Source organism: Toxorhynchites rutilus, chromosome 3 (genome assembly GCF_029784135.1).
Source record: "Toxorhynchites rutilus septentrionalis strain SRP chromosome 3, ASM2978413v1, whole genome shotgun sequence".
NCBI classification, from domain to species: domain Eukaryota; kingdom Metazoa; phylum Arthropoda; class Insecta; order Diptera; family Culicidae; genus Toxorhynchites; species Toxorhynchites rutilus.
In genome coordinates, this window is record NC_073746.1 from 298006686 (window position 1) to 298027107 (window position 20422).

Sequence of the window (20422 nt, forward strand, 5' to 3'; positions counted from 1 at the left end):
AGTTGAATTTTGGTGAAATTTATTCTCACCACAAATTCCATCTCTCACCGGAAAATGCTTGTGGATTATACTAGAGGGTGGTGAGGCGGATGGGAGGAACGCTCTGTTGATATCCAAAACACCACACTGTTTACGTTTTGTTTGTTGTCGAAGTTGTCGGTGGTGGGTTAGAGGAAGGGACGCGGTTTACTGATTTCCCACTAGCAGTGCCCATCATGATTGTTGCGCCTTTTTGGGGGGAATGGGGTTGCAGTTTTGAGTTTGTTGTCATTCTGTTCTGCGGAATCGTCGGAGAGCGCATGTGACCATCCACGGATGGTACAAATACTTGGACAGCCTGATATCGCATGTTTGAGAAGAGAATTCACAGAGGGTGTTGCTGGAGATCGGCTATTGCCACTAATGCTTCTCGGCTAGGAATGCGTTGTATGTCTTCGATAGAGCCTAATTAATGTATTAATGCCCGCTAGTCAGTAATTAGTGGTTAAAAACCACTGATCCCCCGATTAATTATCAATTTTAATTTTAATAAGCAGTTTGCACCCACGAATGCTCTATTTCTCACGCCGCAAGAATCAAGCTTCGATCATTAGTGGAAAAATACCGGCGTGAAGCACACCACTCTAAAATTCTTTGGTCAACTATTTTGTAAAGGAAAAAACTTGCTAATGACTTTCTAATTGACGATGGCGAAAATCAACATCGATTTGGGCATAATCGGCAAAGGTAATTGCGTTTTGCATCGATATAAATTTCCCGATTGGAATCAACTTCAGGTGTACTTCTTCGCAGCCATCGTTCCACGCAGAAAGATGAACGATCTGGTGAGATTCGAATCCTTTATCCGGGTACCGGAGATTTTTTTCGATATGATTGGAATCGCGCGCTACGGCGAACCCCGCAATACGTTGAAGGCTCGCCTAAAGCAGATCTTTTTTTGGTGTTCCTACGCGAACACAGTCTTCTGTCTGTGCATCGAGCATGTGTATTTCTTCAAAGCGGCTGGGAGTTCATCTAACTTTCTGGAACTAACAGCTCTGGCACCGTGTATCGGGTTCACCGCGTTGTCAATCGTAAAAATCATGACCATCAAACTGAACGAAGCAAAACTCAACCGTATATTGGATCGCTTGAATGAGCTTTTTCCCAGAAATCATCGAGAACAGGAAATATATCGGACATATCAGTACAACCTCGAATCGCAGGTGGTGATGAAATCATTTTCGGTACTGTACATGATCTTGATTTGGATCTTCAACCTTCTTCCGTTGGTGTCGATGTTAGTCAATTACCTATCGAAAGGAGTGCTGCAGAAAGAGCTGCCTTATTTCATGTGGTACTGGTACAACTGGAACAGCGAAGGCCTATACGAGCTTACGCTCTTTCATCAAACCTGGGGAGCGTTTGATTCTGCGGTTTTTAACCTCTGCACGGACCTGATGTTTTGTGCGATCATTCTGCTGATCTGCTTGCAATTCGACATTCTTGCGTATCGATTGAAACATTCTAACAACGAATACAGTGAGCTGGTGAGCTGCGTGAAACTGCAGCAAACGGTGGTGGACGTGAGCAATCAGTTGGAAAGCATTTTTTCACCCTCAATTCTGGTGAATTTCGTTGGCAGCTCGGTGATCATATGCTTAGTGGGATTTCAGGCAACCTCGGAAATCAGTGCGTTCGATTTGTTTAAATTTGTACTGTTCTTAATCTCGTCGCTGGTACAGGTGTTTTTGCTTTGCTACTATGGGAACAAACTGATCGATGCGGTAATAGAGGAAGAACGTTTTGAATCGTAATGAATCCTTTTTTATAACTTTCACCCACAGAGCTCACAGATCGCTTACAGCGCGTTCGAAGCCAAATGGTATATGGCTGATACCCGCTACCAGAAGTCACTGCTCTTCGTTATGACCCGTGCCTGTAAGTGGCAAAAATTAACAGCTATGAAGTTTTCGGTTGTCTCACTGGCAAGCTATTCTACGGTAAGTTAGAGTGCATTGTTGATATATTTTTAATGTGCGTATACGCTTGTTTTTGTTTATTTTTAAAAATAGGTACCGTGATGTACCCATATACCACAATATGTAACGTTTATATACTCTAAAAATTAATGCTTTCACGTTTATAATGTTCTTAAATGTACTACTTGCTTGGAATTTATTCCATTACTGATAAACATAGGGATGAGAGCGTTGCTGCATTCATGCTACCTAAAATGATGGAAAACATTTTACACCATTTGGTCCTAATTTCAGCCGGCAAAACCATCCTTTTCCTAATTCCGATAATTAGTGTTTCTAATTCCAATAATCAAATTGTTAAGACAATTAATCGTTTCAAATAGTAGATTTGTCAATGTTTTACGTTGTGAACAAGTTAAATGAGTTGAAATCAATAATCGAAAGAATTACAGTTGTAATAGGTCTTTTATTTCTTTTTCTGTTTCTTTTTTTGTGTTTTGACGACAAGATTCTCGCTCTTTTATTCTTTGTCTTTCATCTCTTTTCTTTTGTTTTTCCTTTTCTATTTCTTTCTTGGATTCTTCGAGGTTTTCCATTTACAAACGATAAGCCTGACTGGTAGCTATGGCAGGTACAGCTGACTTTGTAAGACTGCGTTTAGTCGGAGTTCTTGTAGATACAGAAGGCACACTAAGTGAAGCATTAAACGCATCATGTGATACAAGATCTTCTTTCTCCGGGTTACTTCTCATCGACGATTCCATCTTTATGGATGTTAAATTTTTAGTTTCTGAAAATGTTTAAATTATAGAATACAAAAACAAACTTACAGAATTTTTGTAATTACCTCCTGAAAATATTTCATCGAAACCGTAAACTAGTGATTCAACTGAAACTGCTGTGACTCCTGTAGTGTTTGCTTACACATGATATAGATTTGTATCTACTACAACCTCTTGCCACTCTCCAATGGAACGACAACTTTCGAAACTGATCCGATGATAAGAACGATTCGAGGTGCTTCACAAATGATTCGTTGTTGCACTCATCATTAACTTCCTCTGTTTCATTCATTTCCACTGATGGCAACACAGCTTGTGATGAAGAAGCATCAAAATCTAACGGATACAATCCACATTGCCGGAAACCGTAGATCAATGTCGATAGTAGGATCGCCATTCTATCCACAGCTTGTTTTCAAAAAGATGCAATTTCTTTCCTCGGAAGTATTTCACCGTTATTTTCGCTCCTCCAGTTTTTGAGTGGTCGGAAAAAGCTGACGTCCAGTGGCTGTGTGATTTGAGTGGAATTTAGAGGAAGACAAACCAGGATTATGTTTTTTTCCGTGCGTTTCATATAAGACATGTGACTTATATCCATATAGAAAGAGTATAACAGGAAACAATATTTTCTGTTGGACAAGCCAAGGATAAAAACATCCTTGAGAAACAGGGAAAATATGTCCCGGTTCATCCAACCCGATTCCGTTGTTATAGCGGCCCAGCCTTCGGGTAATCTCTGCCAGATCTCTTTTGGCATGCTAGATTTGTACGGATATAGCAACAACGTTGGTGCCGCACGATGTTTTGGCAATACGCTTGACACCAGTCTTGATATTTCTGGATACCATTCAATGAACCCATTGATCCATTTACGACCAAGTATCCCGTTTTTGATTGGGTTGGAACGAGCTGATTTTCGCATATAATGTGCTACACTTTTTTTTCCAAAATATATATTTTCATCAAGGCTCATATGGCGTTAGCCTCACGGGGCCGGGAGTTCAATACTTTGACAATTTTTCTTATTATCTATGTTAGTAATATGTAACCGATTACTCGCGGTTGGCTCGAGGTTAGTATTACAAGTGTTTTCGTAATTCGGATGTTGCCGTCTCCAATGCTCTGTACGTGTGTCCGACACGGGATACTTCCTATTGGGATGCAGCTGACCCTTAATCAGCAACGCCCCCCTAGTCTGTACCTCATATCTATCGTGGTGCGTCTTTCTCGACTCGAGGAATCCAGGATAGAATGGTCACTAACCGGCGCAATCATCAGTTCATGTAGAGTTGTCATGAGCGGTACAACCTTTGGCTCTTGTTGAATGATCAGTGGACTGCACAACCTTTGGCCCGTGTATCTGTAAAGAGTGTGTGTATGTATTGCCGCGACTAAGTAAAAGTTTATCGATCGGATAGGAGGGATATAAAACGGGGACACAACGAAGGAAACATCATTAAACGTTGACATCGGCGTTTTTGAGGAACAGGTATAGATGAAGCAGACGATCAGGATCACGGCTACCTAAGATATCCCGGACGGGGATCTCCGATTGTCTGCCTTGTGCTCTCAGTGCTCTAGAGAGCTGAGAGCGAGCAGCATGGAACCGGATACACGACCAGACAACATGCTCGATGTCGTGGTAGCCATCGCCACAATCACAAAGATTGTTTGCTGCGAGCCCAATGCGATAGAGATGCGCGTTTAGGTTGTAGTGATTGGACATAAGCCGAGATATCACGCGAATGAAATCACGACCTACATTCAATCCCTTGAACCATGCACTCGTCGAGACCTTAGGGATAATCGTGTGTAACCAAAGACCGAACTCATCTCCACTCCACATGCGCTGCCAACTTACGAGCGTGTACTGACGAGGAATGTGGAAAAATTCATTATAAGCAATTTGCCTTTCAAAAAGTGTGCCTTCTGAAGCGCAAGATGTGCTACACTTGACAGTAATCTTTTTGTGTCAACGAGGAATCCAGCTTTTGCCATTCAACTATTCGTCCTTCTTCCGTGGCATCGAGAACGGTTGTTTTTCCTAAGACCTTTTTGTTGAAAACAGAATCCCATGCAATTTGATCACCTTTCGAACGGAACATTCGGTTTTCACCATTTCCACAACGTCTGCTATTTTCGGACTATCATATTGCATGCGTTTCCGACCGGCGTTTGCAAAGAAACTGAACGGTCAGCAAACAGGACTTAGTCCGCGAAAAATTTCGCTGGTGGAATTTAAGTGTTTTAGTCGGATAATTTGGGAAAGTTCGATACTTTTGTGAGCTTAATTCATCTTAGATCATTGTTCAGTGTATTTTATGAGACGGTAGGTGGTTTTGTGGATTATCGATGCTCGAAAACTTTGTTTTTAAATTTCGAGCCCATTTGGGGTAACATCGAAACCTTCAGTCAGGGTAAAACCGACACATGGTTTCTGTTTCAATGACAGGAAAAATGCGTTCTTACTTTTTGTAGATGCCTCGTGTTTATATTCGGAAGACAAAACTGCAGAGCTGGACTGATAAAACAGTCAAAAACAACGTTGAATAGGGCGTGTCAACAAAGCTCATGGTATCCCTTCGTTCAACGCTCATCGGCACATCTGACGCGGATGCTCACCTAAGCAGAGATCAAAACTCTCGTGTATACTCCGGACCAGGAGCAGGAATTTATCCGTCACCTGCGTAAACTTGAGAATCGTAGGCTTTTGAATTAGCCAGAAAAAAACAACGTGAAACATCCCTTAAATACGAAAAACATAAGTGTTGGCTTAGATTTATAGACCGGAATTTGAACCATTCGTTACGCGGAGTTGTGAGGTTTAATAAACCATCAGTGAACAGTTTTTTCTTGCAGTTGAAATACATGAATTTGTTTGGTTTTATATCATTCAAATTCTGAGCAATCCAATTATATACAATTTGCAACTATCCACCCTCTTCCCTCTTAAAGTATCCACATAATATATAGATGGCCTCTTAAGGTGAAGGTGGAAGCTAGCCACAAATGACTGCCACCATGTCGCTCATTTCTTTCGTTTCCCTCCCTTACCCTTCGCCCGAAAATCAATGATTTTGCGAAACAGTGTGAAGAAAATGATCGTTTGCACACACTTCTCACCAAGTAATATTAACCAAAATCTAATCGATTACTCACCAAATGTTAAATTTTCATCTGCTCGCAATGTATAGTCGAAAACGTTGTAAAACTCGAGCTAGTGCTCTGAAAGTTAAATTTTCATTTTTCAATTTTCCGCAATGGTTTTGTTCGTACTGGTGAAAACATCGTTACTTTTTCGTCACTGATGCCAGACAACATCATCGAAACAGCTATAAAAACCATTCAATAAAATGTTATTCCTGAGTCATAGCGTTTCATGTCATGAACATTAATAAAATAAAATCGTGTTGATATCAATACAATTATTATCTTTACGTTTAATGGGTCTAGAATGTAAGTTTTAGCAGCTTTAACATTGGTTAAGAAAATTGTATTGCAAAGCTTGAAACACTGCCACTGCTGACTATGCTTTTGTACAAAGTTCAAAACAAACGAAACAAATTGCTCTTCTCTCACAAACACTATTACCCCATTTTTACACGTGGTTTTACCTATACTACTACAAAGGCTTGCTCCCACCTTCATCTTAATACTTTGGAATTATTGTGAAATTATCTTGAGTGAAAATATCAAAGATACACGTGTACATACAAACTCGTTTGAACGGAATGTTTTTTTTACTTCAAAACGTTCGTAACCAGGGTTTTTCGTTTTCGTAACTAAGAGATAAGAAAGATTTTTTCACTTGTTACTTTCACTTCAGCCGGAGTCATGTTCAATTGGTTCATTCTAACCTATCGGGTGCGAATTCCTAACGTATACTGATGCATTGATTCATCGGTTTCGTGCACAGTCGTTTACTGTCGTTTCCTTTCAATTTGGAAAGCATAAGCTCACAACTCATTGACGATTGAAATTGCTCTAATTCATTATCTTCTTTACGGGGTTTTGTGCATGCGAGAGGGCACTCGCTGTTTTCAATTGGAAATTTAATCCGTCACGAAAATGGATTGTCCCGGACCGTCTTTCAAAAATACAATTGTATTCGAAGAGGTATAGCACTCATGTTTACTATCAAGTCAACGCCGTTGGCAACTGATTGCTCAAGTTGGCATACTAAGGTAAATGATATGGTTTGGTCCGATTTTGGATATTTTCACGCAACTAGTAAATGCAAATCGATTTTTCTTTATGAATATTGCCTTTTCTTAGGCATTTTAAAGGTGAACAGAACTCAACACAGAGAAACTTTATTTCTGCTTCGCGCGAAGGACAACAAAACAAAACAAACTGCAGCCCCCCAAGCGGTTGCCATGGTAACCATGTGGACAAATCAACATCAGTAAATCGGACAAACCATGATCAGAATTGAGGCTATCGAGATGCGTTAATTACATGATTTAGATATATGAATCCGATAAAAATGGTGTGCAAGCATAATGTTTACAATATTTGTAAGTGTTATAATCCAGAAAAGTTCTTGATACGTACCAAATAACCATCTGATGGTTGCTAACTTTTAGCTCAAATGAGGGGCGCATTGACACCAATAGAAGGTGGACTTTATAAACCTTTAATACATGTGAATCCGTAAAAATATACTATAAAACTAGTGTAAATCATGTAAAAGATCATTTTATTAATATGTTTGGAAACATTTGAATACACGATTTGACACAGGTGCGCTGAACTAGAGCATTGAAAAAGTATACAAACCAAAATCATATTTTCGACTGGACAAACCAGCATCATTTACCTTACATAACATTTCATCTCGCGGCTCCCAGTGAGTAGGGTAAATGATCTTGGTTTGTACAGTCAAAAATATGATCATGGTTTGCCCACTTTTTTGAATGCTCTAATTCAGCGCTCCTGTGTCAAATAAGCCTTCGAATATTTCGAAACATATAAATGAAATTGCCTTTTACATGATTTATAGTAGTTTGATAGTATATTTTTACGAAATCACATGTTTTAAAGGATTATAAAATACACCTTCTATTTGTGTCAATGCGCCCCTCATTCGAGCTAACTTTTAATCGATCACCAGATGATTATTTGGCACGTATTCAGACCTTTTCTGGATTACAACACCTATAAATATTGTAAACATCATGCTTGCTCACCATTTGTATCGGATTTACATAGCTAAACCATTAAATTAACGCATTTTGATGAACTCAATTCTGATCATGAGTTGTCCAATTCAATAATGTTGTTTTGTCCACATGATTTCTATGGCAACCGCTTGGCGCGCTGCAGTTTGTTTATGTTTGTTTATGGTGTGCTTCGCGCATAGCAGAAGTATGGTTTTTCTGTGTTGATTGTGTTGAGGTGAACACTTCTAAAATGCCCAAGAAAAGGCAATATTCTGAAGAAAGCCTAAATTATGAATGAATCAATATGATGACAGTAAACTCAAGCAATGATAAATGCAACATCTAATTGTGAATTCGAATGTTTTCATTCAAAAATGGAGATTTCTAAAACCGGACAAACCATGATCATTTTTTTGGGCAAACCATGATCAGAGGTGGTCAAACCATGATTATAATTCTTCTTCAAGGAAAATCGTTAAAAAACATGAAAATTTGAATAATTTCAACACCTTATGGTAGTATTAGCAACTAGAGACTTGGGGCTTTTCAACAAACCCAAACTCGTATCGATTATGTGTGATTTTCATGAAGAAAAATCGATTTGCATTTACTAGTTGCGTAAAAACACCCCAAATTGGACAAACCAAGATCATTTACCCTACGTTTCGAATAAAATAATGAAGCTTTCGTTTGAATATGAACTGCTTGAACAAATAAATGTCTCGATTCACTCTGGATATGACGATTGGAAACTTCGCTCCAACATGAAGAATGAAACAAAATAGCGCGCACGGAGAAAAGCAGGGATCGAAATTCTCGCCGATTTGAGAGAAAAAACATCCGTTTTCATACTCAGGGAAAAATAGGAGGAGGAGGCAATTCAAAAAAATGGAGAAGGCACCCAAATGGAGAAGCCTGCTCCCAGATCGATCAAGTACTGATTGGCGGTCGACACATCTGATGTTAGATCTTTTCGCGGACCAAACATTGACTCTGACCATTATCTCGTCGTTTGTAGGATCCGCGCACGGTTGACGAACGTGCTGAAATCCCGCACAGAGAGGACGACGCGGTTCAACATACAGCGGTTGAAAGCTGATGGCGTGGCAGAAGAATGCGCCAGAGAGCTGGATTAAGTGCGATCCGTTGCAGAAGGAGGAACAGGATATAAATGGACTGTGGAGTACTATTAACGGTGCCATTGAAACGACTGCGAGAAAGGTGGTAGGTACGACGCGGGGAAGACAGCGTAACGGCTGGTTTGATGCCGAGTGCCAGAGAGCGACAGACGAGAAGAACCATGCCAGGAGCCGTATGCTCACTGCGGCTACGCGTCAGAACAGAGAGAGATACAGGGAGGCAAGAGCTGCCGAAAATAGAGTCCACCGTCGGAAAAAGCGCGAGTTCGAGGAGCGAGGAGTACTCGCCAGCGCAGAAGACAACCTTGCTAGAAACGACGTGCGGAGCTTCTATAGAACAGTCAACAGAGTCAGAAGCAGTAATTTCCCTGCTCCGGTAATGTGTAATGACAAGGACGGCAATCTGCTTACTGAGAAACCGATGGTTGCAGCCAGGTGGAAGGAGTACTTTCAGGCGCTATTGAACGGTGAGGAGCAAGATAGCAACTATCGAGGCATTACGTTACTCAACTCCGCGTACAAAGTGCCCTCCCGTATCCTGTTCATCAGATTGAGACCACCAATGGAATCCTTTGTCGGCGAATACCAGGCTGGTTTTCGGCAGGGGCGTTCCACGACGGATCAAATGTTCACCCTGCGACAGATCCTCGACAAATTCCGGGAGCATAACTTGCAGACTCACCATCTGTTTGTAGATTTTATGGCGGCCTACGACTCATTGAAAAGAAACGAGCTGTGGCAGATTATGCTGGAACACGGTTTTCCGACGAAACTAGTTAAGCTGGGTCGTATGACACTGGAAAGATCAAAATCATGCGTGCGGATAGCTGGTGAGACATCAGCCGCGTTCGTAACGTTAGATGGACTGAAGCAGGGGGATGCACTTGTGTTATTCTGACATACAAGACACACAGCACTATTCAATGCTCAAAAACCAATATATATTTTCATCTCAATGTAGTATTCAACATACTCTAACTGTCATTCCAACTACACACTAAATCTAGGATACCACATCCTCCCCTCACATTAAAAATAACGATACCAGAGAGCACCGTACAAGAATGATCTTTTTTATTCATCAGCTTCATTGATCACATTAAGGAATCTCTGGGGTCTTCTGATATGCCACGTGTCAAAGCGCTTAGCGATAGATTCTCCGTTATCTGGTAATGCACCTTAAGACAAACTGGGTTTCTTAGGATCGTTTGTGAGCGATTCGTGTTTTGTGTCAAAATGGCAGCAAGATTTTTGTGTTGATTCAGGAACTTCCTCCCTTCTTTCTTCCTTTAAATGGCATTAACATTCCTAGAGAAACTTCGCCGTCTTAACATAGATATTACACGCGTCATTTTCATTAGTACTTAGTTGAGATTTTTATGCCAAATAACACTCCTTGAATGCATTCTTAGTGACAAGTTCTAGAATACGCGTGACCTTCTTCCCACGCTATTTGAATAAAAATGAGGATAAATTCAGAGAAAAAAAAAACATCGGCCACATATTTTCATTTTAACATAAAAATCCTAGTTTTTCATTTCGTTTTACATTACCCTTGTCCGCCAAATTGCTGAATTTCTTTCGTTAGCTTCCATCCGTATATAATCAAGATATCAACCATTCGTCATAATCCGTTCAAGATCATCCTTAACTGCATCGCTCAACATAAAGTTTCATCGCGATCTCCAATACAGAACGTTCGATCAGCGCTTGAATGAATTCTTCTTTTCGCTACTCTGACTCCGCTCTGCGTATGTTGAGGGGCGAATTCTCTGCAAATGGCTTAAACAGCCACGAGCCCGATAGCCATTTTGATGTCGCTTTTCTCTGCTTAACCTGTATCACTTTTGTTTCTTCCGCAACATTACGCGATGTACGACTTGACTTTTTGTCTGTTAATGTTTGATTATTTGAATAATTTTTTAAAATGTTTGTTGATTTCCTCTATACTTTCACTTGTGTTTGCTTGCATTGAACATTGGATCACACAAATAAATTTTATTTATACACTGGTCTTGGGCATTACCCGACTCAGCTGTTTTTTACTTAACAAGTTGACCTTGGGCTTGACCCGATTCAATTGCTCCTTGAGCTACACTCGTTGAATTTTGTTTTATCTCATTTATTTATTTTTAGTATAAGTTGGCCTTGGGCTTCTCTCGACTCAACTGTAACCGAAACTCGATGTATAACTTTTCAGTACAAGTTGGCCTTGGGCTTAACCCGACTCAACTGTTTTGGCCTAGAGCTATACTCGACTCAAAACTTTTAGTACAGGTTGGCCTTGGGTTTGACCCGACTCAACTTTTTTTGACTATGATTCATACTCAGTGTGATACTTTTTATTTATAAGTTGGCCTTGGGCTGAACCCGACTCAACTGTTCTGGCCTAGAACTATACTCGACACAAAACTTCTAGTACAAGTTGGCCTTGAGCTTAACCCGGCTCAACTGTTTTGACTTTAGGTAAATCATTTTCCTAGCAATCCTTCTCATCACATAAATAATAAAAACAAATACACGATACTACAACTATCATCCGTCAAATAAAAACAGTTACAAGATTTCATAAGAAACCTGACTCAGATCATCATGAAAGCGTGAGTACCTTGAACATTGCTCCGTTTTATAGAATTCCATTTATCCATAGAGAATTCCATTTATCCATATAGAATTCATACATAGAACGCAAATAATTACGACATCATATTTTGTTTACCAATACTAATACACATCGCCTACCACTCCACCTGGATATATATCTCGTTGGTTCCATCTGCTCATCCGTCTAAGCCAGAAACAAAAACATTATCTATATTTCTCGTTCTATCACTCACCAGTCGGAGAATTTGATTAAATTCATTCTTCTATCCAGCGAATCTTGTATGGCAGGATCGCCAATGTGATATTCCGACAAACAAGACACACAGCACTATTCAATGCTCAAAAACCAATATATATTTTCATCTCAATGTAGTATTCAACACACTCTAACTGTCATTCCAACTACACACTAAATCTAGGATACTACAGCGCTCTCCAAGCTACTGTTCAACATAGCCCTTGAAGGAGCAGTACGAAGAACAAACGTGCAAAGAAACGGTACGATCATCACGAAATCGCACATGCTCCTTGGTTTTGCGAACGAAATTGATATCATCGGTGTCGACCGTAGGACCGTGGAGGAGGCCTTCAGGTCTTTTAAGAGGGAAGCGGCGAGGTTGGGACTTTCCTCCAACTCCGTGAAGTGAAACGATGAGTTGCTGCGAACAGGGCCTTCTACGGACTACGTAACCAGCTAAGGTCCCGTAGTTTGCAAACTCACACAAAACTAGCGCTGTATAGGACGCTGATCCTCCCGATGGCCCTTTACGGACATGAAGCATGGACGCTGAAGGAAGCTGACCGACGAGTCCTCGGCGGTAAAGTGGAAGATGGAGTGTGGCGCAGGCGCATGAATCACGAGTTGTACCAGGTATACAAACATGCTGGACATGTAGCCAGAATGCCTGACGAGAGAGCCGCCAAAACTATTTTCAGCAGAGAACCAGGAAGAGTCCGTCGACTTCGTGGTAGGCCTCTACTGGGTGGATGTGTATGGTGGAAGAGGATGCACGATCTGCTGGTTTACGAGGTGACTGGAGAACGGCTGCCCGAGACAGATGAAGCTGGACATCTCTAATTCGTTAGGCCCTAGAATGTTTTATGCTCACTTCAATTCTCGCGAGAATCGCAATGCCGATTTTTATTTTTCGGCGAGTTAGGATTGCCGAAAAATGGTTCCGTTTTCAATGGCTTCTTGATGCCGATAGTGGTTTTTCACATCTTCAGTACAGCTGAAAACATTGCATGAAAACATGCGGTAACATTGGGTTTCATCGTGAAGTGAACATGAGATGGATTAATATTTGTAGGGGTAGTGGTGGCAAAGTGGTCACCTGTTTGTTTGGTAGTATTACTATTGACTGTAGATGCCGTATTGATAGTCACCTTATGTTTGAAGAATTCAATGACTTTTGAGTCACCTTGTACTTCAGTAGAGCTGTCGCATGTCAAAATACAAATAAAAACAGAAATTACTCTCTCGATAGCCATTCGGCCGTAGTTCTGTGCGCATGGTATCTAAGGAATTTCTCGTGATTTTTATAGTAAAAGCCGTTTGCTATCTTGAAGAACAATGAGTTGCACTATAATATTCTTCGAGAAACGGGAATTAAATCGGTATGCGCTGGAAATGGGCATATTCCTTAGGGTGGCCAGCTGATTAATGGTCAGCTGCATCCCTATAGGAAGTATCCCGTGTCGGGCACACATACAGAGCATTGGAGACAACAACATCCCAATTATGAGAACACTTGTAATACTAAACTCGAGCCAACCGCGAGTAATCGGTTACATATTACTAACATAGATAATAAGAAAAACTGTCAAAATATTGAACTCCCGGCCCCGTCGGGCTAACGCCATATGAGCCTTGATAAAAATATATATTTTGGAAAAAAAAGTATTTACCCTAAGATAGATAACAACGTAGATGAGCTGAGTCGATATTCACACGGCATGAAGCGTTTTATCTTAACTTCATGAGGTGCCCGCGTGATAGAGTTCAGGGATGCTGCTTCGGAGGGATAGTGAAGGTTTGAATATGGTGTTTCGAAACTAGAATTATTCGGTCAATGGCAATTTCCAGATTTCCGAAGTTGGTCGACGAGATTTTGAGAAATTACGTACTTCCTATAAGTACGTTTGGTTTTACTTTCCCTGATCTGAGGATGTCTAGGCGTGCTCAATTTCTTCGTGACTGCGGAGAATAGTGAATGTGCGCGTGTTCATTTGATTTATTCCAAAGGTCAATTGCCAAACGTTCCAGTAACATTTATGTCAAATGTCTAATGAAATTAACTTTAAACTTAAAAAATATTAAAAAAATATCATGATCGTTTGCGTTTTTATGTGGGAAAATAAGTCTTTCCAGTGTTTTGGTGCTCTCTGTGTACATATAGTGACCTGGCATATGATGAGAATTAATCGGGTATGAGTGAAATCTGCCGATTTCTTTGAATTAACTGATGGGGATCTAGTTGAATGTTTCGTCTTGGTTAGAGTTTCGTGGCCTGGCTGAAGCAATCCGTAATTCTATTTCGGATGTAGAGCCCCTAGGGACCGACGCTGGGCTCAACGTGTCAAGGTACTCTTTCAAGAAACACAATTATATATCTGCAGTACTAAGAGATAGAAATTATGTACCTTCGAAAAAGTTTCATAAAATTGTTAGTTCTACAATTTTTCTGAAGACAAAACTCAACTATCTCGCAAATCCGAAAAGTTAGTTTTTCTATCTTAGTAAGAGTTTTAATGAAAACGCCAAAATGTAAGATTAAACGAGAAAAGATTTTTGTTCGTCTTTTTTTCAGAACGGCCCCACTGTGCGCCGCCCCGATAATTCTTCTATAAAGCTTACGTGAGATGTATAGGTGAATATATATCACCGGGTCGAATGATTTTAGAGGAATATATCGCCGGGTCGATTGATTTTAGGATTCTCTCGGATACCTTATCAGGTTTCCGAAAGATAACTCTCCGCCGTTGAAGCTTGATACTGATTACATGCAATGCATAACGGAATATATCGCCGGATCGATTGATTTTAGAGTAGTCTCAATATAAATCCTATAAATATTCTCTCAAATTCTCTTAATATAAATCAAATAAATAATAATATTTCCTTTTTAGGTTTCCCAAAGATAATTCTCTGGCGTCGCAATTAGATTTCTATAAAACATAAGCGCATGGTATAATGGAATACGTCACCGAGTCGATTGATTTTAGAGGAGTTCTCTCGGTTACCTTATCACGTTTCTAAAAATTAACTCTCCGCCGTCGCGATTGAAGCTCGATACATACATTTCTTTTTTAAATGTAAATTTACTACGTTTTAATGTTATAAATAATTGAATAATGAAAGCCCTGATATTCTTTGAGGTATAAGCTACATTTTAACATCATTTACAGGCATTGATATAGCCTATAATTGAATTTTTTTAAACATTTGCAAAAAAGTGACAGTCAAAACCAAAGATAAAATGCTTGCGTTAGCAAATTGCGTTAAAACAAGCACCATGAATTTTTCAATTTTTGCAGTTTTTTCAACTATTTTGTTTGCTGTTTTCGTGTTAGGTGCTAGAAAAGGTAAGGGACTATAATAAATGGAATAAAAAAAGTATATTTTGTGCAGAAATTTTCATTAAAATTAGTATTGAACAAGTGTACAGAATTTGAATCATACATATAAACTTGATTCAAATTCCGAACACTCCATTTTAAATGTAAATTTACTAAACTTCAATGTTATAAATAATTGCATAATAAAAACCCTAACATTCTTTGGTTTATAGGTTTCATTTTAAAATAAATTTACAGGTATCGATATTGCCTATAATTTATAATACTAAACATTTACAAAAAAGTGACTATCGAAAACCAGTGTTAAAATGTTTGCATTAGCAAATTCCGTAGAAAACAAGCATCGTGAATTTTTAAATGTTTGTAGTTAAAACTATTTTGTTAGCTGTTTATATGTTCGTTCGATAAGAATCTCGTTACGAATCTGCTATAAATTGTGAAAAAAAATCTTTTATGCAGAAATCTGTATTAAAATTAGTGTTAAAGTAGTCTTCGTAATTTGTATCAAGTTTCGACGCATGAATAGAATTCCGAAAAAAAAATTGAACACACTATTTTCCGGCAAATACAGCGATAGTTCACAAATTGGGGTACAAGGACAATCCAATTCTGGAGCAACAATATAAAAAGACCATTTGTTAACAAATGTTTGCGAGCTCTTATCTTGCAAAACGCAGGTCGCAGGTGCAAACCAACGAGAGTAAAATTGATTTTCTTAGCCTGGTTTTCAACTAAAACCACAATAACAAAACGGGGGTCCTGAAGTGACAGGTCGAACTCGATTATATACTGATTCGATTATACAGCCATTCCATACCAACCCGATATAGTGGTTCTCCGATTTCCGTGAAAAGTGGTAGTTTTGTTCTTCATTGCAAAATATTTTTTATTTTTTTGTTAGGGTGACCATTTCCATTTTAGGTTGGTCCAAAAATTCATTTTTTTTCTCATTTTTTTTACCAAAAATGACATTTTTTCAAAAATACTTTTGAAATACTGGACCGATTCAGATGATCGACATATCAAATTAAACCAGTTAGCTGGTCTTTTTTTTCAAGAAAACACTACATCTACGAATTTGATAAATTTGAATTTTCATTTTCATAATACTTATTTGTTTCATGGTCTCGGGACCAAGGGCGCTATATTTTTTAATATTTTTTCTTGTTTACAAAAATGTCTAAAAATCAGAAATGTGTTTTTTTATTTTGAATTATAATTTTTTGGTCTAAAAATCATGTTTCCCCTTTTTTCCAATAATGACGTTTTTCGAAAATTCATAATTTTTGAACTACCTAACAGATTTGGATAATCAACATATTAAATTGAAGTCAATAAGCTCGTTTTCTTTGAAAAAATATTTAATTTGCAAAAAATGGAATCCTATTCGCATAGATCTAGTCGCATAGGAATATCGAACGAAGACTAAACCATGTTAACTTTGAAAAATAATATCTCAAAAACGATAAAAAAACACACCTCTGATTTTTGGATATGTTATGTAAAAGTACTAAGCTTTCAAGAAAAAAAATTAAAAATGTATAGCGCCCTTGGTCCCGAAACCATGTAAACTAGAAAAAACGAACACAATCGATAATTACGAAAACAAAATCCAATTTTCTTGCGAGTAAAATATTATTTATACTTATATATATTATTAGCTTATTCGCTTTAATTTGATATATCGATCATCTGAATCGGTCCAGTAGTTCAAAAGTAATGAATTTTTGCATGCATTTTGGCTGTTCGGAATTTGAGACAAATGTGATTAATGTTTTTTTTTAGTTTTTCACCATGAAAATATATTTGTAAACCAATTTTTGTGAAGTCAAATGAAAAAGAAGGCTCTATTGTATCCAAAAATCAAATTTATTTCGCGAAAAAGTACCATTTTGAGTAATGAGACACTGTTTAATGGCCATCAAAGCTTAAGTGTTCGGAATTTGAGACAAAACGGTACATTCTGTCAAATATATTCCGGGAATTTGTAACTTTTATTTTATTTTTTTTCAAAAACGTTTATTTATCAGACTCAATTATTTATCAGCTAACGTTTACAGAGTCAATTTCGCTTTAAAATAAAACTTATAGCAAATAATGATAAAGACTAACAATTTAATAATAACTAAATCTATTACTAGTTACTAGATTGATTGGACAGTCCATAATGGACACTGAAGTTTTCATTAAATATGTCAAAACCAGTGGAGCCATTAATGTATGATCCACTAGTAAATACATTCTATCAGAACCTACTCCGCGAAATTTCGACGAAAAGATCCGTAGGATAATCACAAAACGCATATGTTCTGGACTATCACGTATTTATTAATGCATGTGTTATTCGTCAGACGAAAGAATAAGGCGGGTTCCGTATAATTAATATTGCATTGTGTTCACAAAATTCAAAATTTCCTGCAGACAACAGTTCATATTATTCTCTCTGAAACAACTACATTTTTAATCCACTTACGATTAGTTTCCTTATTCTCTCCTTCTGTCTCTATTTATCTCCACTTCATAATTTCTTATAATCGTTACATTCTATTTCAAATAATAATATAATTTTCTTCATGTAATGGATAGCAATGGCAAAATCGTGACAATGATTATTTGATTTTCACCTTGACGTTTCAATCTCTCCCAACGGCTGCACGATCCAGATTGCTTCGATGAGGAGCGCCGACCGATAGGGATGTGACAGCATGGTTAAATCGAAATTTACAGCGGAATCAAAGAAGTACGATAGACAGTCTTGGTTTATGATGCATGACGAAGGTTGCAATCCTTGTGAAAGGAACTCAACATATAAGGTGGTGAACACTGACTCTGGATTCAATTGAAGAAATTCTTCGAAATTTTCAACCTTGATTCCTTGATTTAAAATCTTACAGCGGATGAAAAATCTGTATGATAGTTCTATAAATCGAAGAGGTATAGAAAGTACTTCAGCCAGAATCTCAAGACTCATAGTGTGGGTCGATTGCATGCAACTCAATGCAATACGCAAGCAACGATATTGTATCCTTTCCATCGTTAGAATATGAGTGTTAAATTTTTTAAATTCTTCCAACGAACATTTTTCAAATTTTTAGTATTTAGAGTTGGTACTACTGTCAGTGACCTTCACTCGTTGAACCCCACGTCGGTCCCTATTGAGCTTTTTGTTAGCATTACATGTTGTATCTAAATTTTTTTTTTCTTTTTCTAAATAGATTCTCAGTACCTCGTTTTCATATTTCACATTGTTGAAAACAATTTATGGACCGAAGTAGAACTCTAGAGAAAAGTATTCACCGATGGGAGAATAATCTGGCCCATCTCACCTATCAAGCAAGAATGCTCTGGAGTCCAAATCAATCGTTAAGTAAGTATGACAGGCCGAATAGCATGATCGGGTCTCGTGTGTGTTATATATAATTCTTTGCAGATATTTAACACTATCACATATTAGGGTGCAATTATAAATAAAGCTAATTTTCATGCATAAACACACTCCATTTCTCGGAGAGACCAATGGGTAACCATGTTTTAATCTCGTCGTATCGAAATCAAATAACCGATACATCTTAGTTGCAAAATAATGTTGTCAAAAGAGTTATAAGTAAATATGTTTTTTTTTCAGGATTATAAAAATCACTTCTCAATCCTAATATCAAAGATCACTGTGCTCAATGAAAGAAACTAAAGAAGAAACTTTGAAACTTCTCATGTGTGTCATTGAAATTCTCGATTTGAACCCGAATTTCATTAATATTTGCTATATTTATGTATCTATTAGAAATAAAAAATAAGTGTTGCAAGAATGTTGTTGTTTCAATCATATTGATCCGAATAACTTGATCCAATTTCGACATGTTTTAACCAAACTAAAGAAAAAACTTTATAAGCATCATCCTATCTCGTGTTTTTTCTGTCCCACTGACAAGTTCCGTGTACATGAAAGGAAGCAAAGTGAGTATCAAGCAGTCACAGATAAGAATTTTCTAAACGTGATATCAGTTCCGTTAATCAATCGAAACCTCACGTTTTCGTCTCGACTCAAGCTGACGAAGATTGGGAACGGCCAAAAACACTGACACACGCAGACAATTCCAACAAACTAATACGAGCCCCCAAAAGAGGTTTTATTTTTAAACCACTTTCAATTCATCCCTTAGCTCCTCGTCGAGTGGACCGATCTGAGTGACATAAAATAGAACGAGTAATGATACATACACTGAAGGGCCACTCAAGCTTGCATCCTTCGGCATAATAATTGGTGCCGGCTACAATCGTGGCCTCACGGCATCGGAATCTGTGTTACAGCAAGGACGGGGATTAATGAGATGACAAGCACCAATACCATTTGGCAACCACTGAACGAAATCATTTATGTAAAACCTGCGGTTGGTAAACTCCTTGTTCGGCGCGGAAAAGGTACTGAAATTGTCCTCTCTGATGGATAGGGCATCTCATCGTTCGAAGATAAGTGGTCACCGTGACTAGCGATGAGAAGTCCTCCTGGGGCTGTGCCCAAGATTTCAGGGTGGGATCTGCAATGAGGAATACAGATTGGCGGAGAATGTTTATGAATTTATTGGTATTGCTTCGGACTGGTGAAGCTTGAATTCTACGAGTTCCATTTTTCCTCCATAATCAATATCAAAATCATTATTGTCGATGCAACTAATACAATCTTCATATGCTGTTCCTGGCAAAGCATAGTCGGCGTTAGTCCCAACACGAGTTATGCTGCAAACATTTTTTTTACTCTGAACTTAGTTTGGAATTTGAGCTGAATGTTCCGCAAATTCCTTCCTTGTAAGTACATTTCTTGATTTCGTACATACGAAATGTTATTACTGTCGAGTCAGCGACGGAGCTGCTCATTGAACGGGTAGTGGGAAGGAATAAGGATTTATTCTTATCCGAGTAGCAGATTTAATTATATTATATAGACTTTGAATAGAAAGATTTCAATATTGGTGACTTTTGTCGATACCATAAACATTTTTTTTACGAGTCAATACAGGAACAACATTTTCATTGATTCGTCTCTGTTCGCATTTCGGCGTGATAAATTTCATCATTATCAAATTTACGAGTGCCACAGCGGTTCGTTTCTTGCATCAGTACGCGTCAAGTTCCTCTCCGTGCCTCGCCCCTACACAGAAGTCTTTTTGTCACATTTCGGATTCGAAGACACCGCTATC

At 38.4% G+C, this 20422-nt stretch overlaps 2 protein-coding genes across 3 annotated transcripts in view; one reads left to right on the forward strand and one right to left on the reverse strand.

Annotated features, from left to right (window-relative positions):
* The window catches only part of LOC129772791 (uncharacterized), a 71776-nt gene that overhangs the window by 15013 nt on the left and 36341 nt on the right, over positions 1-20422 (reverse strand). Inside the window, exon 1 of one of the 2 annotated variants that reach the window (XM_055776239.1) lies at positions 49-233. The exons of the other annotated variant lie outside the window; for it this stretch is intronic. The gene's annotated coding sequence lies outside the window, so the exon portion shown is untranslated. Of the gene's footprint in view, positions 1-48; positions 234-20422 lie in introns of those variants that run through there. 2 annotated transcript variants of the gene reach the window in all.
* Positions 226-18938, forward strand: LOC129772794 (odorant receptor 85c-like). Its single transcript, XM_055776246.1, has 5 exons — positions 226-426; positions 537-726; positions 793-1766; positions 1827-1982; positions 18443-18938. The coding sequence occupies exons 2-5, from the start codon at positions 687-689 to the stop codon at positions 18500-18502; spliced, it is 1230 nt and encodes a 409-aa protein (XP_055632221.1). The 5' UTR covers positions 226-426; positions 537-686; the 3' UTR covers positions 18503-18938.